This window comes from Antennarius striatus, chromosome 11 (assembly GCF_040054535.1).
Source record: "Antennarius striatus isolate MH-2024 chromosome 11, ASM4005453v1, whole genome shotgun sequence".
NCBI lineage: Eukaryota > Metazoa > Chordata > Actinopteri > Lophiiformes > Antennariidae > Antennarius > Antennarius striatus.
The window spans coordinates 22,073,590-22,100,320 of NC_090786.1; the positions used below are offsets into that span (position 1 = coordinate 22,073,590).

At 41.9% G+C, this 26,731-nt stretch overlaps 1 protein-coding gene across 5 annotated transcripts; it reads left to right on the forward strand.

The window, feature by feature from the left end:
- Nucleotides 1-8,502: 8,502 nt before the first annotated feature.
- LOC137603878 (kinase non-catalytic C-lobe domain-containing protein 1) lies at nucleotides 8,503-25,790 on the forward strand. 5 transcript variants are annotated; one of them, XM_068327708.1, is made up of 13 exons: nucleotides 8,503-8,826; nucleotides 11,726-11,924; nucleotides 15,842-15,900; nucleotides 17,671-17,817; nucleotides 19,875-19,992; nucleotides 20,079-20,206; nucleotides 21,290-21,868; nucleotides 22,431-22,545; nucleotides 22,692-22,763; nucleotides 23,047-23,108; nucleotides 23,188-23,346; nucleotides 25,395-25,491; nucleotides 25,612-25,790. In XM_068327708.1, the coding sequence occupies exons 1-13, from the start codon at nucleotides 8,728-8,730 to the stop codon at nucleotides 25,632-25,634; spliced, it is 1,857 nt and encodes a 618-aa protein (XP_068183809.1). In that variant the 5' UTR covers nucleotides 8,503-8,727; the 3' UTR covers nucleotides 25,635-25,790. The 5 variants fall into 5 exon arrangements, 3 of the variants coding, with proteins under 3 accessions (XP_068183809.1, XP_068183810.1, XP_068183808.1); XM_068327709.1 differs by having other exon boundaries at nucleotides 25,395-25,472; XR_011037344.1 differs by lacking the exon at nucleotides 25,612-25,790 and having other exon boundaries at nucleotides 23,156-23,346; nucleotides 25,395-25,472.
- Nucleotides 25,791-26,731: the final 941 nt, after the last annotated feature.

The window sequence follows — 26,731 nt, forward strand, 5'->3', positions numbered from 1 at the left end:
CATCAATAAAAGTACCTTAAAATCGGATCTAACATGAATCGGGAGCCAGTATAATGCAGCTAATACTGGGGGGATATGGTCAAATTTCCTAGTTTTAGTTAATATTCTTGCTGCTGTGTTCTGAACCATCTGAAGGCCCCTAGTACTAGACCGAGGCAACCCCGATAACAGAACATTACAATAGTCAAGTCTAGAGGACACAAAGGCATGAATTAAAATTTCTGCATCAGCCATAGACAGAGAGGACCTAATTTTGGAGATATTACGCAGATGAAAGACGGCGATCTTTGTCACCTCTTTAATATCCTGGTCAAAGGAGAGAGTTGAATCTAACGTTACTCCAAGATTCTTGACTGTTGAACTTTGGGTTATTGAACAGTTATCTACAGATATTGTTAGTTGTTGAAATTGGTTTCTATGTCGGGCAGAGCCAAGTGTACCTTTCTCTAGATCAAACTTTAGGGTTTTCTTGACTTGTAAAATGATTTTGAGCATGGATAATTTTATAACTGCTATAGATGTGTTCTTGTATCTTAGCCACTCTGCAGCACATCAACACGCAATTTTCACTTTTACAATGTTAATTTTTTTTCTTTTTTTACAAAAAAAGTGAAATAATCTCATTGCACTAGCAAATAAATTGATTTGTTTTTAGTTTGTATCTTCAATTACTTAACTTTTATGGTCTATTCCGTGACTTCTTTGGGCCACATTTTAACAGGACTCCCTGGTCATGTTTAGATGTGTGTGGAAGGGATGGTGTTATCTAAGACAGAGCTGTGGGCTGCTGCAGGAGTAGCTGACAGTCTCCCTTGTAGTTTTAATGTGTTTCATAGTCCTCCCCCAACCCCTCTGCTATCCTCTGATGACCCAACACTGTACAAATGGAAAGGAGCAATGCATCATGTGATGGTTTAACACAACTATCTGGTGGATTATGGTGACCTAACAGGCTTCTGCAGACAACAATGTCAAGGTTTGAACACAGTAACCAGGCAGGCAGATCCCTCCCTCCTCTTCCTCCCCTGCCCCTTGCTGGGTGGGAGGAGGGAGGAAATAAAGATGGGGGAGTCAAGAACTTTTTAAGCACGTTAAAACCAACAATCACTGCAAGCCTCCTCTTCAGAAAATGAAGGTTTATTTCATATACAAGAATCATTTACAAAGTTCGTAAAGGTAATTGTAAAATGTGAGTAATTCTATATCTAGAAGAAGAAGAAGAAGTATACTTTATTTTTCCCCGCAGGGAAATTACACAGTCACTCGATACATGCGGTTGTGTTATTTCTTTTTCAATGTATACACCGGCCCCCTGAACACAGCACACAAAGGGGCCTGCAAGCATGCAGTTAGTACACATCAAGCATCATACATCAGGGAGGCAGAGTGACAGGCAGCGGCTTCTGGAATGCGCCCCAATTGAGCGGCTTGTAGGGGGGACGGTGCCTTGCTCAAGGGCACCTCGGCAGTGGCTGGGAGGTGAGCTGACGCCTCCCACCGTCAGCTCACACTCCTGGTGGCATCCTGGCAGGAGCGGGATTCGATCGGTTGGGGTGATCTGTCTACAAGACGTCTGCTCTACCGCTGAGCCACTGCCGCCCCTCTAATTTATAACATTAGAATCAATTGCTTCCAGTGAGAAGAACGAGTAGTGTACACAGACTCAGAGCAAAAATATGAAAAATGGAACAAATAAATTAAATGGTTATATTTATCCAGTCATGTGTCTTCTTCTTCTATGCACTTTAGTTGATGATCACCTCACTTTTGCGAACTTCCTGATACAATGCACTAATTTTTAAATTGTATTTCCCTGTGTTTATTGGTGTTAAGTGTTTTTGAAGTTTCATCTAATGTAAAATTGTTAAATGATCTGAATGTGTTTGAAGTTTTTTTGCACAAAATCTTCTTCTTCTGAAGCACTTGAGTGCTTTCATCTAATGTAAAATTGTAAAATGTTTGAATGTGATTAAAGTGTTTTTGCAAAAATCAAAAGCAAAAAATCTTCTTCTTTTTGTCCTTTGGGCTATTCCCTTCAGGGGTCTCCACAGCCAATCAGTGTCCTCCATCTAACCCTGTCTTCTGCATCCTCTTCTCTCACACCAACTACCTTCATGTCCTCTTTCATTACATCCATAAACCTCCTCTTTGGTCTTCCTCTAGGCCTCCTGCCTGGCAGTTCAGAACTCAGCATCCTTCTACCAATATATTCACTATCTCTCCTCTGGACATGTCCAAACCATCTCAGTCTGGCCTCTCTGACTTTATCTCCACAACCTCTAACATGTGCTGTCCCTCTGATGTACTCATTCCTGATCCTATCCATCCTGGTCACTCCCAGAGAGAACCTCAGCATCTTCATCTCTGCTACCTCCAGCTCTGTCTCCTGTCTTTTCCTCAGTGACACTGTCTCTAGACCAAACAACATCGCTGGTCTCACCACAGTTTTGTACACCTTTCCTTTCATTTTAGCTGAAACTCTTCTATCACACATCACACCTGACACTTTCCTCCACCCGTTCCATCCTGCCTGGACACGCTTCTTCACCTCTTTTCCACACTCTCCATTGCTCTGGACTGTTGAGCCTAAGTACTTAAAATCCTCCACCTTCTTGATCTCTTCTCCCTGTAACCTCACTCTTCCACTTGGGTCCCACTCATTCACACACATGTACTCTGTCTTACTGCGGCTAACCTTCATTCCTCTCCTTTCCAGGACAAACCTCCACCTCTCTAGCTTCTCCTCCACCTGTTCCCTGCTCTCACTACAGATCACAATGTCATCTGCAAACATCATAGTCCATGGAGATTCCTGTCTAACCTCGTCTGTCAGCCTGTCCATCACCATAGCAACAAGAAGGGGCTCAGAGCTGATCCCTGATGCAGTCCCACCTCCACCTTGAACTCCTCTGTCACACCTACAGCACACCTCACCACTGTCTTACAGTCCTCATACATGTCCTGCACTGCTCTAACATACTTCTCTGCCACTCCAGACTTCCTCATACAATACCACAGTTCCTCTCTAGACACCCTGTCATCAGCTTTCTCCAGATCTACAAAAACACAATGCAGCTCCCTCTGGCCTTCTCTGTACTTCTCTACCAACATCCTCAAAGCAAATACTGCATCTGTAGTACTCTTTTTTGGCATGAAACCATACTGCTGCTCACAAATCCTCACTTCTGCCCTTAGTCTAGCTTCCACTACTCTCTCCCATAACTTCATTGTATGGCTCATCAGCTTTATTCCTCTATAGTTGCCACAACTCTGCACATCTCCCTTGTTCTTAAAAATGGGCACCAACACACTTCTCCTCCATTCCTCAGGCATCTTCTCACTATCTAAGATCCTGTTGAACAACCCAGTCAGAAACTGTACTCCACCTGTCCTAGACACTTCCAAACCTCTACAGGTATGTGTGTGTATATATATGTATATATATATATATATATATATATATATATATATATATATATATATATATATATATATATATATATATATATATATATATATATATATATATATATATATATATAATCACTTGTATATCACTTCATCCTGACTGATCTTTGCTACTTCCTGGTCTACAACAGTCACCTCTTTTGGTCTTTGTTCTCTCTCATATCCAGTGATGTGTATTATAAGGTTATTTTGTCATTTAACATCACCAATTTTGAATTATTTTTACTCAAAATCTCTGAATTTTCACATTTACCACTGAAATACTGATCAGAGACCTGTGGTGAGACACCAGCCAGCCGAGCCTCACCATGGATTGATCAATGACTCGACTAGCTGTTCTGGTAGCTAAACAGTGGGACCGTAATGCTATCTCTCTATATGTTACTAAAATGTTCAAACACGTTTGCTCTATGAAGTAAATTCCCATAATTTAGATGATGTATACAATGTACAGTGTTCTTTTGGTTAGCAACTCTATGTGTGTAACATCTTTCTTGAGTTGAGCGGTCCTGAAACCGCTGGGAAAAGGCATTAGTGAGGCACGCAGTTCTCCTGCCTCATGGTAGGGGGTGCTGGTGATCCCAAGGATTCTTCTTGGGACTCGTCAGCCGTAGAAGAAGTGACAGTAAACTACAATGCATAGTGAAGTTCAACCATTCATTTGTTTCCCACTCACCTTGCCTTACTACAAAAATGGAGGATTACGTATCTACACTCAAAATGTTTTCACTGCTTTTGTTCTGAAGGAGCGGCGCATGGACTTCATTTATAAGTAAACGTAAAAAAAGAAAAAAGTGTAGGTAACAACATAACATTTTTTAATCAAATGTGCTTATTTGTGTGTTACAGTTTGTGTGTGTAAATAATTCTGTTGTGAGACTTTAACATAACCCATTCACTGTTGATAATTAAATGGTGAATAAGCTAAACTGTAGGTTCAAATGGTTGTAAATCAGATTTGTGTTTTTCCAGTCAGGCATTAGACAGTAGTGCCCTAAGACCCTGAGGACCCGACTGCATCAGTGACTCGTCTCTGGTAGATCTTCGCGCTGCCTTAGACAGACAGACAGACAGACAGACAGACAGACAGACAGACAGACAGACAGACAGACAGACAGACAGACAGACAGACAGACAGACAGACAGACAGGGTCATTATTATGAGGAGTTGGGATAAATTGTGGGGATATATAACTCTAGCATGTTTAAAACTGTTGCTATGCCCACGATTAATTTGAAACTAGTTTGACTCATAACAGTTGATACAGAGGGGTTGTGCTCCAGGGGATCAGCGTGTCATCCGTTTCATTGGGGATCTCCAATTATAATCATGCATTCAGCTGTTAAACATGCAAATGTTCTAGAATGGAAAAAATCAAAAGGTGCCTCTGGATGTTTTTAAAGCGTTCTGTTGGGTTTTTCTTTCTGTTATGGCGCTTTGAAATGTCTGTTGATGTGATTAAGCACTATATAAATAAAAATTGATTGATTGATTGATTGATTGATTGATTGATTGATTGATTGATTGATTGATTGTGGCACAAATCCAATTATTACTTTAATATCTGCTTCAAACATCATATCAGAAAATAACCCGCTCTTTTCAAACCATGTGGTAAACTCATAACGATTTTTTACTCAGTTTTTGATGTCAGGATGATAATTTAATGTAAAATATAATAGTCTGTTTGACTCATGAATTTGTAAACTGACAATATTGCGTCACCAGCCATGAACGTCACCACGTGTCCCTTTCACGTTAAAACACAACCTATATTTTACATGTTCAAGTCTCCACACATGCTCAGACCCCTCGCAATCCTCCCCTCCCAGCACACCGCAAGGTGGAAGCAAGATGGAGCCTTAAAACACGACTATTTACCCAAGTGAACATTTTTTACTAAATGTCAGTTTTTAGGATGCAAGAAAAAGTCAAAACCATCTACAGTACACGATTGAAACGTAATATGCTTACAACAGAAAATACAGCACCCCCTTAGGGCCCAGAGTTCATGTCACCTCCAGAAAGTAGTGCATCCCTGGGATGCACTTCAAGAAAGATTTGTGCATCCCAGCATAATGTTCATGCATCCCAAAAGTGATAACAGAATATACGGTAGAAGCGTACGCAAGGATTGAGTTTTTCCGATAGTACAATATTAAAACTTAACTGTTAATTTTACTGATTTTGTGAATAACTGCTTAAGTAAAAAGAAAAAAGAATACAATTTTCTTTGCCTTAAATTCATATATTCTCCTGTGGACACTGAATCAAGCTGACAGAACCTTCACACACGCATTTGGTAATATCTGTAGTAATATCTATAGTAATATCTGTAGTAATATCTGTAGTAATATCTGTAATATTATCTGTCTCTTTTTCTTCATTGACTTCTGATGTGTTGTTTGTTCTTGTGTATACTCTGTGCTGCGTAACCAAATAAAATGTATTTAAATATAAGATGTGTTGGATCACCTCTCTGCCTTAGACACCTCAGAACAGAATTAAAGGCCTGATGTCATCTAGGTGGAAGTGGCTCCTCTCTTTAAACCCCCTAAAACTACACTGTCCAGCTGTCTGTTGTTTCCTGCTCTCTATACAGTAGCGCCATCTAGTGGTCAGCTGCTACACTGCACAGTGTTCTGTACAGTCCAAGGTTAGTCTTTTTTCCAGCCCATTTTGTAAATATTTATAGATTTATTGAGAAGTAATAGTATCTCGATGTTGATATTGTCTCTAGCATTACACGAGTCTCTCTTCAGTTCTCTGGTTATTTCTTATTTTAGCTGCTAATATTTGCAGGGCAGAGCTCGGTTCATCTCCAGAATCAGAAATTGCCTCCTTTTCAGCCACAGGGGTTCAGACTGTAGCCTGTCCCGCTGACACTGGGTGGGACACAGGCTGTACCCTGGACACCAGCTGATTGCCTCAAAGAGAGATAGACAACCACTCCACCTTGAGTTAATCTATTGTAGAGTATTCTCGCTGTGAGCCAACGTTGCTCTGCACCAACCTGCTGCCCAGCACCATTAATTAATCTCTCGGCCAAGTATAACAGAATCCTGGAACCCAGCCCCCTCCTCACCTCCTGCCTTTACCCACTCAAGCCTGTTACAGACATTTTCATTGTGTGAAAGATGAGCCAGCTGAAGTTATTAAGCGTTCAGATGGAGGGGAAGAATGTGGGGAATATGCTGAACCTCAGCCACATGTGGATGCATGCATGCAGCATTGTGTTCATGGTTCTCCCTTTCCATGCTCCTCTCCTGTCAAACATGACCATGTGGTCCAAAGCTATTTAAATGAATCCACCGGACTTTTAGAAATTTTCTTGAAGATGTTTTGACTCTCATCCAAGAGGCTTCTTCAGTTTTTCCAACTTTCTTAGAGTCCAGTGCATTGATTTAAACAGCTTTGGATAATTGAGAACACACACAGACATGACCATGTGGTCATTGTCCAGGCTGGGTTCATAAATGTCTGCGTCTGCAGCTTGTTGCCCATGCTCTGGGAAGAAATGAAGCCAGGGTATTACTTTGTCTGCAAGCAGTGGTGGGCCATCTATTTCACATCTAGGCCTTCAGTGATGTTCTACCTAGTCAACCTTGAATAAATACATCTCATAATACTGTCATTTGGCCCATGTTATATCAGAATGTGTATATACCCATATTTAAGCAAATGCATTAAAATATAATTAACTTTTATCATAAATATCATAAATTCTGGTTGGCAACAACATTCACATTTACTCAGTGGACTGCTGTTGATTCACAGCTACATGTGGGTTTCCAGTGCATTCAATCAGCCATCTGATTGGACATTCATTAAATTAAACAACTTCATTTGTGTCTATATTGCAGTATTCTAACACTGCTGTGGCTGACCTCAGTGAAAGGTACTAATTTAAGACATCGTCTGTACTGTAGTTTCTGTCAGGAGGAGACAAACCAAACATGTACTCTATATAGTGAGGGATCATGAGAGTTGTTGTCATTGTTATACAACCTTGCTGATGAACATCTGACATGATGGACGAGGTTATTCTCTTCTCATTCTCTGACTCATATGCAATATGCAGGTAAAGCTTGACTGACGTAAGTTTGAGTCACTTAGTTCTTAATTTAAAAAAAAATACATGAAAAAATAAAAATCAAGTTTACGGCATTTTACTCCACTTTATGCCGTCAACCACAAATACTGGAGTTATAAAATCACTACTAAATCAGCACAATAATATCATGATGCTGTCAGAATTGAAACATAACATATTTTATCCTGTACCAACCCCAGTGACCTGCACTGCAGAGGAAGCAGCTGAAGATGAGACAGCCATGTTTGATCTGTACAATATCAAAAACTAAAAATTAATTGTTTATTGAAAATGTCTGCATAAATACAGTTCAGTACAGAACTGGGAATGTTATCTTCAGTTTTGCCTGGAGACGAGTTTATTTGCCTGAAAGTGTGTGGGTCCTGCACAGAGTTTCTTCCTCAATGAGCGAGTTTTTCCCCTCCGCTGTCGTTTGTGCTCTGGAGGGTTCAGTTGGGTTTTGTCTGTTAAAGCGCTTTGAGATGTCTGCTGATGTGATTAAACGCTATATAAATAAAACTTGATTGATTGATATTATCTGATGTTCTACTGCATTATAATCTGAGGTTGTAACGTGTTATCTTTGGTTCTAATACTTTTTGTAGAATATCTGTCGTAATAATAAAGATAAGAAGCGATCTAGATTCTAGGAGCAGGTGTTTGTGATCACAGAGTCACATGATGAAAACCAGCCTATCAGGGGACTGTTTGTTCTTTGTTAAATGAACCCTTGTAACCGTTGGCGACAGACAGCTGTAGGTCACACTCAGGTGGATGATGCTGATGTCATGTTTCGTGAAAAGGTGTGGATGACGTAACAGGTCATGTGACACGTCAGTCAGAGCCAGAAGACAGAAGCAGAGATGTAATCAGGAACATGAGTCACTCCGGACGGAGGCGTGAAGCTGCAGCCTGCTGACAACAGCTCTCCATGCTCCAGTCATGCTGCCAGGATCCCCCTCTTCCTCCCCCTCTTCCTCCTCCTCCTCCTCCTCCCCCTCCTCCTCCAGCAGAGCAGAAACAGGAGCATCTCCTCCGTGTGATGTGACGCCGTTCCTGATCCGTGTGTGTGGATGTGGGCTGTGGATCCACCCCGGTTGTCCTCGGGTCTGCCTGGAGACACGATGGTCTGGGTTGGCTGGACGATTTGAAGGAGGTTGCTGCGATGGAGACGTGGAGGGACGATGCAGCGGACTCATACTGGTGGAGAGCAGAGGGAAGTGACGGGGACCTGGAACATCTGCCTCCACTGCCGGAGGATGAGGTAGGACACAGGTTCACAGCCCCCAGCTGCAAATGTTGTGCTGTCTTTTAAATGGTGGCTGTGTACACGACACATGATCACTGTTGTTCCACGAAGCTTCAGCAGGAATAAAGAGAAGGCTGAGATTCTTCTGAAGAAAGAAAGTTTCTGCTTAGGTTCCAAATAACACATTCTTTCTGAATCCCTTCCACTCTTAGATTATTAGATTCATCATCAACCTCAAGTGTGTGTGTGTGTGTGTGTGTGTGTGTGTGTGTGTGTGTGTGTGTGTGTGTGTGTGTGTGTGTGCGTGCGTGCGTGCGTGTGTGCGTGCGTGTGTGTGTGTGTGTGTGGGCCACTTTTATAGTGTACATAGATGGGACACTGCTGCTGTTATGTAACAGTACACGCACACACAGTTACACTACTATCTATAGCAGATGACAGCAGATGAAACGGTCAAGAAAATGGATAAATGGATCCATTTATCCATTTTCTTGATTGTTTCATCTGCTGTCATCTGCTATAGATAGTAGTGTAACTGTAATAATAAAAATTATAATATGATTATACAAACTTGATACAAACTTAAAAAGACAAAATATTTAATTTTCTGTGCTGGCTAGGATGAAGAAGATGGTCACAACAGGGTTCACATGGAAAATGGCCAAGGATAACAACATGGCCATTTCCTCCTGTAGGAACTAAATGATGTAGGAACCAATGTTGTCCTCCAGTAGGAACTAAATGATGTAGGAACCAATGTTGTCCTCCTGTAGGAACTAAATGATGTAGGAACCAATGTTGTCCTCCAGTAGGAACTAAATGATGTAGGAACCAATGTTGTCCTCCAGTAGGAACTAAATGATGTAGGAACCAATGTTGTCCTCCTGTAGGAACTAAATGATGTAGGAACCAATGTTGTCCTCCAGTAGGAACTAAATGATGTAGGAACCAATGTTGTCCTCCTGTAGGAACTAAATGATGTAGGAACCAATGTTGTCCTCCTGTAGGAACTAAATGATGTAGGAACCAATGTTGTCCTCCTGTAGGAACTAAATGATGTAGGAACCAATGTTGTCCTCCTGTAGGAACTAAATGATGTAGGAACCAATGTTGTCCTCCTGTAGGAACTAAATGATGGAGGAACCAATGTTGTCCTCCTGTAGGAACTAAATGATGTAGGAACCAATGTTGTCCTCCTGTAGGAACTAAATGATGTAGGAACCAATGTTGTCCTCCTGTAGGAACTAAATGATGTAGGAACCAATGTTGTCCTCCTGTAGGAACTAAATGATGTAGGAACCAATGTTGTCCTCCAGTAGGAACTAAATGATGTAGGAACCAATGTTGTCCTCCAGTAGGAACTAAATGATGTAGGAACCAATGTTGTCCTCCTGTAGGAACTAAATGATGTAGGAACCAATGTTGTCCTCCTGTAGGAACTAAATGATGTAGGAACCAATGTTGTCCTCCTGTAGGAACTAAATGATGGAGGAACCAATGTTGTCCTCCTGTAGGAACTAAATGATGTAGGAACCAATGTTGTCCTCCTGTAGGAACTAAATGATGTAGGAACCAATGTTGTCCTCCAGTAGGAACTAAATGATGTAGGAACCAATGTTGTCCTCCTGTAGGAACTAAATGATGTAGGAACCAATGTTGTCCTCCAGTAGGAACTAAATGATGTAGGAACCAATGTTGTCCTCCTGTAGGAACTAAATGATGTAGGAACCAATGTTGTCCTCCTGTAGGAACTAAATGATGTAGGAACCAATGTTGTCCTCCAGTAGGAACTAAATGATGTAGGAACCAATGTTGTCCTCCAGTAGGAACTAGATGATGTATGAACCAATGTTGTCCTCCTGTAGGAACTAGATGATGTAGGAACCAATGTTGTCCTCCTGTAGGAACTAAATGATGTAGGAACCAATGTTGTCCCCCTGTAGGAACTAAATGATGTAGGAACCAATTATCCCGGTGATAATTAGTGTTCAGGTATAAGTAGGAACCAATGTTTTCAGGTTACGTTGTAAGTGAAAATACATTTTTAGGAGTTATAATTGATAGTAAATTGTCATGGAATCCCCATGTCGCTGTCGCCTGTCATTCAGATTAGCATTAGCTCATTGGTTCATGCAGTCAAACAGTTAGAGACATCGACACGAGCCAAGGAACACACAGGTGCCACTCAGCGACATCAGTGGTACTGCTAAAGCATTGCACAGGTACCTGACTTTAAAGGGAAAGGGAGAACGATTATTGGTTAATGTCATGTTAAAGCACAGAGTCATATCCACCTTGTGCTATTCATTCTGGACCATGTGCTTTAATTGTTAAAATGGGTCATTGACTACCGTCATTTTCTTTAGCCGGTTCTTTCAGAGCCAGGAAGTTGAGGCAGAACCAGCACCATCCTAACAAGAACACTGGAGCTCAGAGGCAGACTTATATAGGACAACATGTTTAACTTGGGGGGGTCAAGGAGACTTTCCTCTGCTCTGTTCTCCTGGGGAGATGTCTATTTATGGGGCTGCTACTGGTTGAAGTGCCACTTCCTCATAATTGTTCGCTATACCACCACAACCCTCAGCCGCAGAAGTCATACAAGAGAAAAATGCAGTCAAGTTTCTTTACCCACTGTTTCCTCATAAAGACAGAGCCCTTACAACTTGGGGACAATCGTGGGGGCAAACCACTGCAACATTTTGAGTCTCAATCAAGAAAACACAAAAAAAAAACTGTGTATACTGTTTCTACAACACTTTTACTGAGACATTTACTACCTCCACCCCAGCATGCACCTGTAGGATGTACTGTCCTACTAACTGAACATGTTGAGGAATCAGCTCCAGATGAAGTAGAACAGGCTAGAGGTACTAGAGCACCGTCTGAGACTCTCCTCTGACGTGGTCCACAGGAGAACGTGTCTCTGGCGGACGTCCTGTCCCTGAGGGACAGCTGTCTGTCTGAGGAGGAGGTGTGGGCGGTGTGCACCGAGTGTGTGGTGGCCCTACAGCGCCTCCGACCCTCTCACCTCTTCCACACCCTGTGTTTAACACCAGACACTCTGGCCTTCAACGCCCACGGGAACGTTTGTTTCATGGAGCAGCTCAGTGGTGAGTCCACACACACACACACACACACACACACACACACACACACACACACACACACACACACACACACACACACATGCATATACATACACCCACACAACAGGGCCCCAGCAGCAGCTTGTGAGGTCAGTGCCTTGCTTAAGGGCACCTCGATGGCACTGCTACCAGTTCAGAACCTTCCTTTGGTCCCCAAGACCCGTCCTGGTGGACTGAGCTACAGCAGCGACAGTTTGAGATTCAGGTCCTGGTTGTCAACACGACATGCTGTGATCTGTGTCCTATGGAAACCAGATAGAGAGGTCGGACATATAGGACGTATTAATCTGTCATACTCATCAGTAAAACCAGTCTTTAACTTTAGAACTAGACGACCCCTGGTGTCTGGAGTTATGTTGCTCATAATGAATAAAAATGTTTTTTCTTCCTTGGAAAAATGTCAGTTTTCCCAGTTGAGGAAATAGCAGCTGGAACAGACCAACTTCCTGTAGAGATCACCAGGCATGTTAAAGATAGTAAGACCCCTCTGTAGATTTTTTACAAAAGTGCTCCAGTGACTGCTGTAGGAGACTCCCTGTACATCAGATTTGAAGTAAATTGAATGATGACATTATCACTTATATGCTCTCCTTATATTTCTCATATGCTCTCCTTCTCTGGTGTTAATTGTGTTCGCCACTTGCAATAGTGTTAACAGCCTGTCAGTCACCGCTGCCTCCTCAGCGGGCCATTCTGAGATGGAATATCTCTTTACAAGGATGACATCCTCTGGTCAAGAAGATACTGATTTCAGACATGAGCTAGCATGATGATGGATTCATATGACACAGGAAGGATAACACCAACCTCAACGACAACATCGCCTCAGCACAAGACTTTATTTTTTATTTTCCACAATCATTCTCATCTAAACGTTCTCGTAGCTGGAAGACATTCTGCTGAAACGTGTTTTTTGTAAAGAACACGTGTAGCTGTTGTGTAAATTCTTTACGTATTCAGAGTCTTAAGAACTCTATTGGTGAATATTGGGGAAAAAACCCTCTCAGACATGGAATGAGGCACGTCTGAAGCCCCAAACAACTAGCACACAGCAAGCAATGCATGTTGGGTATTTTTTTTCCAAATGATTGCATTATTACTAGGTATAAGGTTTTGCTATCAGTGACCTGTGGGATGAGATGGAAGAGCAGACACAAACTAAGCATTAACCATTTTCTCAAAGATGTATCACCACCTGGGGAGTGTGTGTTCCACATGATCTGAAACCTAAACACCACAGAAATATTTAGATATTATTCAATTACAGAAACTGTATATTAACATGTGTTCTGGTGAGAAATATTACAAATTGCAGATATTTCTAGTTTTCCTTCTCTCTAGTCAGAACGTAATAATAAATCATTTGGTTTGGAGGTCTGACGAGGTGAAATATCTTTGCAATCCTATCGTACTGAAACGGTTTGTCACACTCGGTCTGTTTCGTGTCATTTATTTTATCGGTCCTATCCATCAAAATGTTTTAACACTTTGCTGAGTGAAAATCCAGGAGCAGCGGTGTGTAACAGTCAGACCGGCCATAATGAGGACTAGGAGTCAGACAGAATGTCTGGAGTCTCCCAGACACACAGGTGACATTGGTCAGGTGTTGATATCGATGCTGCCATTGCTTATATCTGTAATATTATAGATTAGGGATCGAGTTGGACTGATGAATGTCATTTGTACCTGAAATCAAAATGTAGTTATGTGATTTGATTGGATTTTAATCTTGATAGCTGATCTTAAATTCTAAAGTTTCAAAGTGTTTTTGACATCATGTTGGTGTCTGAAGGTCTGAAGGTCTGCTCCAATGTATACAACTTTCTTATTCATCTTCATTTTAAAGGACAGGCTCATCACAACGAATGAGAAGGCATCCTATTAGAAATAGATCCCTAACCCCTTCTCTCTCTCTCTTTCCTTTAGTTGTTCTGGTTTGGTGTTCCAAACTCAGCCTTGACGGCTTTCTTTGAAAGCGCTTCATGTTGTTGTTTTTTTAGATCTCTGAATCTTTGGTCCTATCAGCAACACTTTGAGGAGATGTTTTGATTCCCCTGTCAGGTAAAATCCTCTCCAGCCTGCTGTTGTGACAATGCAGGAAAGTGTGTTTACTCCTTCAGCTGTGATTCATTCTGTGGGTAGAGACAGAACCGCAGTGCCCATACTGTCCTCCTGCTGTTGGTGTGTGTGTACATCATCCATCACAACACTTCCCACTGCCTCTATTCATTGTGTTTGTTTAAGTCTAAGTGCAACAATGATGACATTTTGAGCTGACACACACTAAAACAACCAATCACAGGCTGGCTTTCCCTGTCAGACAGTCGGAGTCACCTTGATGGTGACGGACCTCAGAGACAAGTCATTTCAGAGAAGTGACTGTTGTGTGTGTTCAGTGGCAACGTGACAAACTGCCTTAAACCATTTCCACACAGTAATGAAGCTAAATCGCTCTTTTTCCCACGTGTTTGAACGTGGCAGGCTGTTGCGTTGTGACGGAGTGGGGTAGCTGTTGGTGACTACATGTTGGGCTGACTGCTGTGGGTGGACATGAGTCACTGCGCTCTCTCTTCACCTGGAGGCTCGTGCGTCATGGACAATAGCTATCTGTCTTCTGCTGACTGCCAAGTCCACAGTGTTACAAAACTGCCTGACTACCAGCAAGCGTGTCCTTTTCTTGGATTCCTCTGTCCTTCACTCTTTGTTGTTGAGCTTTTAGGGAAAAGGTGTGTCGGAATGACAAGAGTAAATGTAAGAATAGGGTTAAATGTAGATCAGGGTATAAATATACAGCATGTTGGGAGTAGTATGCAGCGACTGCAGCATTTTGAACCAGTCAGTTTGCAAAGATTGTATAGAATTGAGCCCCAGTGATATAGAGTCTGTCTCTAGATAGGGCTTCAGCAACAGGGCATTTAGTTGCAACCCTGGATGTCCTGCATGCATCAACATAGTCCAGTGGAATATCTAAACCAGACTGAAACCATCCAAACTGTTGTGTGCTCTGAAAACACCAGAAACATGAAGTGAAGCACAAGAAAAGATGGTGGCAGCGTTTCTGTGTGAAACGTTTCTGGGACCATGTCTCTGTGATGGTTCTGGGACACTGAGACCCTGACTCCCAGTCAGGATGGGATCAAGCTTTGGGAACATGTCATTTATAGACATCACAAAGCTGCAGACAACAAGATCGACTGGTCTGGTTGGTCAAATTCTTTGTTATCAGAGGTTAATACAGTGAGATAAAGAAGAATAGAATAGAATAGATACACTGCACCCAATTCAACTCACTGAACACAAAACGCACACACATTTACACACGCACCCTACAAAAACACACATTACTTCTGGTTGTCAACGGTAACAATGGGCTCATATTACAGCAGAGATTCCACTGATCCAAATGAAAACTGATATCACTGCTTATCAGGAGGGAACACAAACAGACCAGTGAGGTTCTCCACTAGAGACAATATGTCCTCATGGGAGAGAGGGAAGGAAGGCCAGGCCCAGACTGTAACCCCAATGTTAACAGAAATACAGAAACACAGATAGAGGAGAGGGAAGGAAAGGAACAGTGTTCTGATCTTGTGCCCCTGTCTTGTTGGTTCTCGGGAACACATGGATTCTTTAGGTTAAGGGGCCCAGCTCTTGCCACTGGCTGGACTCCAGCAGGTTCACCATGTAAACACACGTTCTTGTGATTTGCATCTCTTTACAGACGGTGTTGAGCAGCTAACGTACAGCTCAGAACTGACATCGATATACATCAGTGCTGACTTCAAACGCTAAATATTTCCCCTTTGATGTCATTATTGTGTATTTTGTACTTTTCAGACATGCTTAATGGTGCAGATAATTGATGTGTTTTCATCCTGCAGATGATCCAGAAGGCTCATTTGTGCCTCCGGAGTTTGACATCACAGGCAGCACATTTGAGGTGAGAGATGCTGAATCTTCTTTGAGGTGTTAATTTGTTCACAGCGGCAGAAAATAATTTTATTTATGTCCTGTTTATTATGCTGCTCAGTGATGTGAATGTTTGCAGGGCAGGGATTCATCATGACCACAGCCTCATTTGGATAGAACAGTGTACTTTATCAGGAAAATAAAAGTGACTTCACATTCAGTAAATAATATATACTATGTAAAAAATATACAGTGGTACCTCTACTTATGAAATTAATTGGTTCCGGAAGAAATTATGAAAGTAGAAAATTACATAAGTAGAGACACATTTTCCATGTAAATGCCCTAAACCGTTCCAAGCCCCCAAAATTCAGACATAAATGTTTTATAAAGCACAAAAATGCATCAAAACATGTAACAAATACATGTTATAGTTAGATTATTACACAATAAATGAGAGTTGTGTATAATGTCAAAAACAAAGAGTAAAGAATAATAATGATGGTCATTTTCCTTTTAACTGCTGTCCTCATTGTTTTTTGCTCTCTTTGGTTCATGCCCTCTTGCCCCCCCATGAACAACAGAGTGAATTCCAGTCCTCCTTCTGAACTTCTCCAACCACCCACGCGACGCCTTAAACTCCTTAAACGTCCTTTTGTTTTAATAACGTGGTGATTGTAGATGCATTACGGCCATATTCTTTGGTGAGATCAACCAAACGCATCCCTTTTTCAGGCTTTTCTATCATCTCTTGCTTTGTTTGTACGGACAAAAAAACTCTTTTCTTCGTCTTTTCTTTTCCTCTTTTCTCCGTCACTTTCTTGGGGTCCATAGCGAATACTCTAAAAGTTAATATATTTACGTAAAACTATCAGAACACCTCATGGGTCGAGGGCCAAATGCCGAACACACTCCATAAACTCCGTTCTAGCTCCACACAGAGGTGGAGTAGCTTCCCTCTTAGCCAGTGGGATGCCAGGAAGATACGTAATAGGTAATAGCCAATGGCAGAGCAGCTATGAGAATGTTGCATTCAGGAACCTGTGGGAGATTTAAGTATCAGCCGATACTGTGTTTTTACATTACGTAAGTCGAAATTTCTTTCGTAAGTAAAGGTAATATTTTCCTGCTGAGAAAATTCGCAAGTAGAAAATTTTGTAAGTAGAGACATTCGTAAGGAGAGGTATCACTGTATAATATATACATACATGGTATATGTAAGTATATATTTTTTAATTTTTAATTTAAAAATACTTTTTTAATTAAAAATTAAAAGAATATACATACAAATATCATGTATGTATATATTGTATATATATGTATATATTGTATGTATGTATGTATATACAACATATATATACATATATAATTTTATATATTATATATATATATATAATTGTATATATTTTATTTATATATATATGTATATATATATACACATACATACAAATATCATGTATGTATATATTATATATTATAACATTATATGGTATATGTATGTATGTATGTATGTATATACAACACACACACACACACACACACAAATATATATATATACATACATACATACTGTATGTGTGTCTGTATACATATATATCTATATGCATTACATTTTCATTACTACTTAAGTCAACGCCACAGCAGAAGCAAACTGTTGATCCACGCTGGACCCACCTTGTTAGCTGCATTCAGGTGGGTGCAGGCCACTGCAGTGGGAAATTATGTGTCCGAACTCTGTCGCGTTAGAGCTGCAGTTACAGCTCTTCCTAAAGTTTGCGTCTCCTCTTTTTCCCTGCTGTAGGGTCACGTTCACTCTCTGGGCGCTACACTTTCTGCTGCATTAAACTTTGTCATCGAGCCAGAGCTGGAAGCGCAGCTGGGAGAAGAACTTCAGAAGCTGTTGCAGCTGATGCAGGAGGAGAAACCAGAGGACAGGCCACGCCTTCAGGTGAAAAACACCTCTGATTGGTTCGAACCGCTGCGACGAGCTGCGTAGTGTTATCGGTAAAGAACAATTGGAGAGCTCACGGGATTGATGAATTTAACTAAATTTAATTTAACTGGTACAGTGTTCACACATCACAGCTCTAGTTCATGTTATCAACAGGTGTGGCTCGAAATCACCTCAGAGCAGCCCGATCACCAGTGGGTGACTAAACATTAACTGTTGCTAAGCAACTCATTTTTGAATAAGTGACTAGATGGTTAATAAACCAGATTTAGGACAGCCATGAACTGTGGGGGGAGGAGCCTTCATCTGAGAACACCAGGCGGGTAGAAATGAGTCATCGTCACTAGAGGCTCTGGTGAGCAGCTTCCTGTCAGTCTGTGCTGTTTGAGCAGCATCAAGTGGAAACTCTGTGGCACTGCAAAAAATTCAGTCATTGTTCTTTACATTAAGCTGAACAATAACTAGAACATTAAGAATAATCACATTTACAATGACAACCATTATATCATAGTCTCTTAATGCTCTGGCGACAGCGGAAGAAGAGGTTATTAAAAATGAATCAATGAAGTCTCAATAGTAAGTAAATAAAGACTTTTCTCCTCATCCAAGAGTCTTCTTCAGTTCTGACTGACTGGTAGAGTCCAGATCCTGATCCTCCTGTTGGAGGTTCTGACTAACTGGTAGAATCCAGACCCTGATCCTCCTGTTGGAGGTTCTGACTAACTGGTAGAATCCAGACCCTGATCCTCCTGTTGGAGGTTCTGACTGACTGGTAGAGTCCAGGTCCTGATCCTCCTGTTGGAGCAGAAAACAAATGACTGGAACCACCAAGACAATGGTTCTTGTTAGGAGTCGTTACCCTTCATAAGGGGGTCGTTGTCCTCCCAACCCACATGTGAGCTGTTATGGTGAGCTGCAGCCAGGCGTGAACAGTTGCTGTAGTTTCTTGGGGATGGAAATCAATACAACATCATAGGTAGCTGATCGATGGTGTCTTTATCCTCCTCTGTTCAGAGATGGTTTACAAAAATGACCTGTTTAGCTCCTCTCTCAAACCGTCTGTCTTCTCTGGCAAGAAACCTGGACATGACTGTCCTCAAAAGAGTGTCCTGTGGACTGTTCAGTCTAGTCCTGAGGAGTTGTGTCTCCTGTGTGGATCCATACTCTTGTGGAGTGGTAGTTTGGACTCTCCATTGTACAAGTCAATGCATTCCTCATTGCACTGGACAGCAGACACTATATTGTTCTGTTTGTGGTTGTCCTGAGGTTGGACTAGCTTCTGTTTCAGTGTGTTACCAGGCTTGGTATGACAATTTTATGTCTACTGAAAATTCTCTTGAATATTCTGAATCACCAGCAAGGTAGGGGATGACGACGGGTATCTGTTTGCACTCCCTCTCATGCTCGTTGTTGCTTTTGTTGCAGGATTTGTTTGGCCTTGACAAGTTTGGATAGAAACATGTCTTAAGACTTCTTGGTTTACCTCAACCTGGATGAAGAGACCCTACAAAGACAATAGTACTCACTGCATCTATTGCATGTACTTTTGCCATTTTGTGCTACTACTGTGTGGGTTCACCCTGGACTAGATGCTTTTTAGGCCACATAGGAACAAACCGTCACACTGGCAAGTACAGCTACAGCCTCCAGTTCACTTCTACTGTGTGTTTTTGTTAGTGGGAGGAAGCCAGAAAAGTCAGAAAGAACCCACACAGACAGGGAGAGAACATGCAGACTCCACACAGAGGTCAAAGGTCATCCACTACACTACACTACACTACAGTAACAATAAATATAAATATTCTAATAATTACAAAAGAAAAAATAATTCGGGGAACGTCCATGTGGTTCAAGAGAAACTTGAGTCTGTCCGCATCTCTGTAGATGTTGCTGACTATACTGACATGTTATTTTGTGTATGGGCACATTTCACAAAGACACTGTGTGCATTAATATTTTCCTTACTAAAGAATTAGTGAAAAGTATTGTTGGTAAATCATAATCATGTTCTGTATTAGATTTTGAATTTTGCAAACCGTTTATTAATCCCACAGGACATCTTAACTCTTGCTGGATCGAGGCTGTCTCATACATCCTCTGCAGCTGTGTGTCGGGAACTGTCTTCCATTGGCCGACGGGTGCTCTCCATCGAATCACTCGTCACCTTCCAAGGTCATTTTATCACCTCGTGCAGATGGTACTGCTGGTGTCTGTTCTGTTGTTTGTTGGCATTAAATGCATCCTTCAAACATCTACAGATGGACATGAGGGTTCCTGGGAGGCCAGATGGCAGCATCCTGAACCCAAATGTCTGCCCAAACGTTTGGAAGGGAACCCCGAAGGTGTTGACAGTTCTGTTCAAGCCAATGGTCTGTCCATGCAGAGGGTATGTGACGTGTCTGCTGCTACAACCACTATCACTATTTCTATGAATTATTTCTCATTGGTTTGTAGAATCAGGTCCTTTAACCTGAGTTAACAGACGGAGGGAAAAAAGAAACACCAGCATTAACATGATCTCAATACCTTTTTGTATAACAGTGAAGTCCTGTCGTAGAATATTCACCTACATTGTTCTCAACTATTATGCCGCTGACATTTGACTTAGTCTTGCATTTAAAATACAGAATCATCTTCTCCTTCAGCAGACTTTCTTCCGACATTTATTGGTGTTTTCTTTCTGTTCGTGACTGATAGCGAGATGTTTCGCTCAGAGCGACACCGTGTTCTCTCGCCGGTGAGCTCTGACATACGCTAACTTTATTCCATCATAAGCTGCCACAACTTCCCCATCTTCCTCTGATTCTCCATCCTCTGATCGGTAACTGGATCAGTCGTCATGACTCTAAATTCCACAATTAGAAACCTGCTTTTCACTGACAAGCTCCTCCAGACCGTCTCCAAGCCCTCCCCATTAAAGCACAGAATTGACCTCTGTAGAAGTCAATGGTAGCCAGTGAGTTAAGGTTTTAATGTAACTCAATTTGAATGAAAGAACAAACAAACCACCAAACAAACGAACAAACACGGTCATCGGGCAATGTGGGAACAAACCCATAATGATCCTTCCACTGGTTCTCCTACAGGGACCTTGTTACGAGTTTTACTTCCCCTAGATGGTCAAGTTTGATCGGCTTCTCGGCAAACAAACGAACAAATGAACGAACAAACAATTGAAATTTTGGTTATGTCAACACATTTCCATAAACATGTTTATTTGAACTCAGCAGACCATCAGGAAACCATCTCCTTCTAAGCACTCATACAGGATACAGCATTCAGAATGCTAACAACTGCCAGTTGCTCCAATCATTGCATCACGTCACTGACTGAGCTAATTACCTAACTGAGTTTAAGATACTGCCCTGTACATGCGACCCTAACTTGTCTTGTCCTGTTACAGATTACTGAACTGATGGACTGAACTAATTTGCACTGACACCATACTTTCTTCAAACCCCGTCTCCAGGTGTGCAGAGCCTGGGATTTCTCCCTCTGGCTGGACGGGATGGACAGCAGTGAAGGACGTGGCTTGACCTTTGGGGACAGTGTGGACTGCAGGTCCTACAACAGCTCCCCAGTGAAGAGGAGGACCCAGCAGAGGCTGAACAGGGTGAGGGGGCCTCTGAACCGCTCCTGCTCTGTCCCAGACTCCAACAACCCCCCTTGTTTTTCTGCCCCGTCTTGTGGAGATATAAATATACCTGTGTCCGACCTCTCTGAGATAGGAGCAGATGAAGACTCAAGCTGCAAGTCTGAGTGGAATAAAGGAGTTCAGAGACTTAACCGGGGAGTGTCCTGTGAGTCTTACACATGTAGTAGAAACGAGGATAGCACAAGTTCTACTGTGGACTACCAAAGACAAAAAGGAACCAGGGATGCTTCAGGGACTGAAGGATCCAATGACGTCACAGAGGATTCAGCAGCTCCCTTTGCTTCATGTCAGACACTGGAAATACATCAGGGTTCCTTGAACCAAAACCTCTACATTCCAAATAACCACATGACAAAAAGCATGTTGTGCCTCAATGAAGAATCTCAGGATGAGGTTAGATCTACATGCTTCTCAAATCTTTCTCAAGCCATGCACGTGCATCCTTTATATTTTCCCAAAGTTCTGTCTAATCAGTCCTATCTACTAATCAATTTCTTAATTGTATGCTTTTTATGTTATGATAAATTAGACTAAGCTGAAAAATTAATCTTGACTCCATGCTTTAGCCATTTCTCACAGTTCTTACCTGGAATTATTTTATGAAAAGCTACTTATTTGGAAGGTAGCATTTTGTAAGCTCTGGTGAATGATGTTGTTCTAGGCTATAAACTTTAACAAAATCCGACCCAAATAAGATGCAGTTACAGTTCTTAGTGCTCAGATATTCTATTAGGCGTGGTACTGAGGTCAGGCGTGTCTGTCAGAGCAGTTGCCCAGATAGGTTTTGTCTGCTCTGTATTAAGAGGTAATCGGAATTATATCTGTATGCAAGTAGAACCTGCAGAGTGAGAGTCATCGTGGTTTTAATTAGACTGACCAAATGATCAGCAGAAGTTTTTTAAGTCTGACGTGTTATTTTTTTAAAAACTGCGTTTGTTCTTTGTTTTCTGTCCAGTGGATCTCCTTAAGACAGTTACTGACCCGATGTGGAAGGAGGCTGACAGTTAATGAGTTGTGGGCTCTGTGTTACACCTGCCTGGAGTCTCTGCAGACCTACACTGACTTTCCTGGTGACCTCAATAATACATGTTTAATATTAAATCCTCCCGGTAAGGGAGAATATGAGAACGGAATAAGGAATAAGGAGAATACTATATAAAAATAAATATATAATATATATATACACACATACAACTGATGTATTTCTCTCCATTAGCATATTTCTGTCTGGACACGGTGCATGTGGGCAGTAAAGGAGTAGTGCTTTTCCTGAAGCCTAAAAATATAGGTAGGTGTTAATTTTAATTATTTATTTTTTAACTTTATATACTGATTATAATCCCCACAGAGAAATGAGTAAATAATTTTGATTTTTTTTAATTTTACATACTGATTATTATGTCTTATTATTAAATGAATTATATAATTTATATACTGATTATTAAACATCTTCTGCTTTAGAACGGTGAAGCTCAGCGATCTAAAATTATAACATTATTCTATTTATTCAGCATATGAGGCATCAAAATCCTGTATTTTGTTAGTATATTCATTTTCATTGATCTTTGCAGGATCCCGAGATGAATTGTATCTCGCTCCTGAATACCAAGAACACGGCATTGTGACGGAGAAGGTCTGAAGCTGCATTCATGTTGCTTCTGTTACTGACTATCGTTGCAGCGTTACCTCTTCTCTTGTGTTTATTGCCTCAGGTTTGTGTGTATGGAGTCGCTGCACTTCTCTGGGCTGCAGCCAAGTTTGATTTATCATCAAATCAAACCCTAGCAATGCCTCGTAAACTCAAGAGACTGCTCCTGGAGATGGCAAAGAGGACGCCCATTGAGAGGCCTACCATCATTGTGGCTAAAAAAGTATTATTCTTATTTCAACATTTTCATTTTTGAATACTGTAATCCATTTTTTCAGTGTGGTAGAATCTCTTCACAAATTTGGTTTGCTATAGAATTTGGATTATTGGCCCCCACAGTTTCAGCCAGTCAGGGGGATTGTTACCCTGCCTTGATGGTGTTCAACAGTTTAGTCTACGTCTGCCCTTTACTCTGAAATATTAGAATAAGTGAAAAAAAATATTTCCTGAGCACAAAGAACATGTGAATCCCATCTGAAATTGGAAACTTTGAATATGAAAACTTTGTTGTATGAAACATGGCAAGCTTTAGTGGAATGCTTTGGCTATTTATTTTATTGTCCCCGTGATTATAGTTCAATGTTTAGTCTTTAAAGGGTGACATTTCAAAGCTCTGCAGATAACGATTACTTTAGGTCAATGAACAGCATCATTGGTGTGAAAAAGCAAACGTTTGATTCACTGTGAATGTTCCCAGGGGGAGATACCCCCCCAGGTATCTCATCATGCCTCTCCTTGGAAGGACAGCCTCACTATTTAAGACTCATGCTTTAGATGGACGGTAACTGCTCATGCTGAAATCACAGGATGACTCACAGAGGACTCTCTCAGCACATTGGTCAAAGAACTGTTCCTACCTGAGCTGCTGGTCTGAGCCTCTGTCATGTTCATGCAAAGTGGTGAGGAGCAAAGAAGACTGTGTAAAGGGTTAGAGACAGTGGTGAGGACAGACATGATGGATTAGAGACAGTGGTGAGGACAGAGATGATGGATTAGAGACAGTGGTGAGGACAGAGATGATGGATTAGAGACAGTGGTGAGGACAGACATGATGGATTAGAGACAGTGGTGAGGACAGACATGATGGATTAGAGACAGTGGTGCTGAAGAGGGGACAGAGAGCCAAGCTGGAGGTGGAGGACCTGAAGGTGTTGAGGTTCTGTAGGTGAGACCAGGTTGGATCAGAATTGACTTCAGAAGGATGACCCACTGTGGCGACCCATAACGGGACAAAAGTTCTGGTTGCCATGGGCCAACTCTTTGGCAGCCTTGTCCTGGAGTGAATGCTACTGGACCTTGTTCATGCATTAGCAGATGTACTGGGAGGTTACTGGTTACTGTGGGAGAGAAGACTGGGATTATCTCTCATGCTGGATTCTCAGTGGATGCACCAGATACCCAGATACTTCTGCAGTTCACACCAGTTCAGTCTTCCCCCACTCTGCTTTTGCTTGACAAGGACGTGTGAATGCTTCCACTGGTGTACCACATGAACCTTTGACCTCGTCTCCATCAGACCTGTGATGGTCAGTGGGGAATGATGGCTGGAGGTGACCCTCCTGTTGAGAGCAGCGGTGTGAGTTCTACACCCACCTGTACAAGCTTTGTTCCACAGTTCTACGAGCTGACTCGTGATTAGTTCTGAGTCTTACGACATCATCGACAATATGTTGGCAGCAGTAGTAGAGTTATTCTTGTCCACAAGTAGCCAGATCTTTTTGAAAGTGTAACTTTTTTCCTCCAGTTAGGCTTTCCGTCCACACAGCAACGCAGATACCTGGGACGACGATGTCCGGTAGTATCCTGGCACTGGGTCCTGTGTGAGAAGACTGGTTTATTAGAAATGGTAGCATAAAATTAATCCGACCAGGTTCAGATAACAGTGAGAACTTTGATTGTTTCTGCATCAGAGTTAATGAAGTTAAATGATTTAACACTTTGTCTTTGCAAACTGAAGTTGGAAACATTTGTCAGGGTTTAATGGTGGTAGGTTGTAACCATCAGTTGCTGTATAGAGTGCAGACTGGAAGCCAGTGGCCAAGGTACAAACACCAAACTTGCTCCCTGAGTGCCCCCCACCCTCCTCCATTTTGGTCAAGGACAGACTGTTAGAAATACAGTAATTATTATGCGATCAGTCATTTAGCAGCAGTTGCTACAAAATACTTTGACATCTAGTGAAGCATGAGGTTTTTGTTCTGTGCTGAATTCATTTCCTCCTCCCTGCTGGTCGGGTCTCACCTTCACCTCTCTCACTTCCTGTTTCTCCAGAGCTGTCATGACTTCCTGTCACGCCAAGGCTCGACTGCAGAGTCTGTCTGGAGCAGCCTCATCAGGAGAGTTCACCCGGTGACGTTTCAACACTTATGTATTTATAGCAAGTCACTTTCTGCGTCTATTTGTTCGTCTTAATAAAATAAAGGTTCATTATGACTGATTTACGTAATTTTGAAACAACCAAGTGTGTTTTCTTTCATCCGTTGTCCAGGGATGCAGATGAGCCGAGTGTAAACGAAAATCATCTGGACTCCTGTGAACAGTCACAGAACCACAGCGATAGGACAGCTTCAGCTGAACACGGATAACCACCAGCCCCCCCTTAAAAATACAACCCATTTTTTGTAACATGATTTTATATCAGAAAATGTGTTTATAAATGACCTAATAAAGAGACTAAAGAAACAAACTGGTTTTATAAGTGTATTCACCCTGGAGATCAGTCGGTTTGAAGATGCTGGTGGAGCATCGGAGGGATTTGTGCTTCTTCTGTCGCTTTGGTTTATCCCTTAACCCACTCTCTGTACTCATCATGTTCACTTCATCACTTTGTTTATGAACTTAAGGGGCCCTGACTTCACTTCACACTCTGAGCACCAGCATCCTACAGACAGTGAACCTACGCTACACACAGGTCCTGTCAATCAGTGTTCATCAGCTGCTGCTCAGCTAGCGAACATGAGTAAATCACAAACACCCTTGGGGGCTTTGAGATCGCCCAAAAAGCATCGAAAACCCTGCTTCTATTTCCAACCTCCTGTCTCTGTGAAGCGGGATAGACAGCAGTCGGCGTTGTGTATGTTAGAACATTCAAACACAATGATTCACACGCACAAATCCCCTTTTCCCCAACGGAGACAGAGCAGTGCGCAACTTTGGTCTCTGAAGTCTCTTTTACGCAGCCCCCGCTGTAGAGACGCCGATGAAAGGCCAACGCCTCGGGATCGTTCAGAAATGGGGAAAACCTGTAACCACAATCCTCAAAATCCTCAAAAAGTGTCGGCAACAACAACCCCACACACCCCACCAGGGACACAAAAAGAACTACAGAAAAACAAACTAGAGGGAAGCAGATCTCACAGGATGGTGACTAAACCCAGATTGGTTCTGATCCGAATGTCATCCCTTCTTTTCCTGACCTGCACAGTTCATGGAGTAGGAAACAGCGGGTCAGCGGTAGAGCAGGCGTGTGTTGCAGGGGGCTGTACACACGAACATGTATGCATAGAATGTAAACTGAGGACAGTGAACTCCCCGTGACCCAGACTGTAGAACGGTACCGGTTATCGAGGGAAGTCAAATGAAGCCACAAAACAGTTCAGATCCAATTA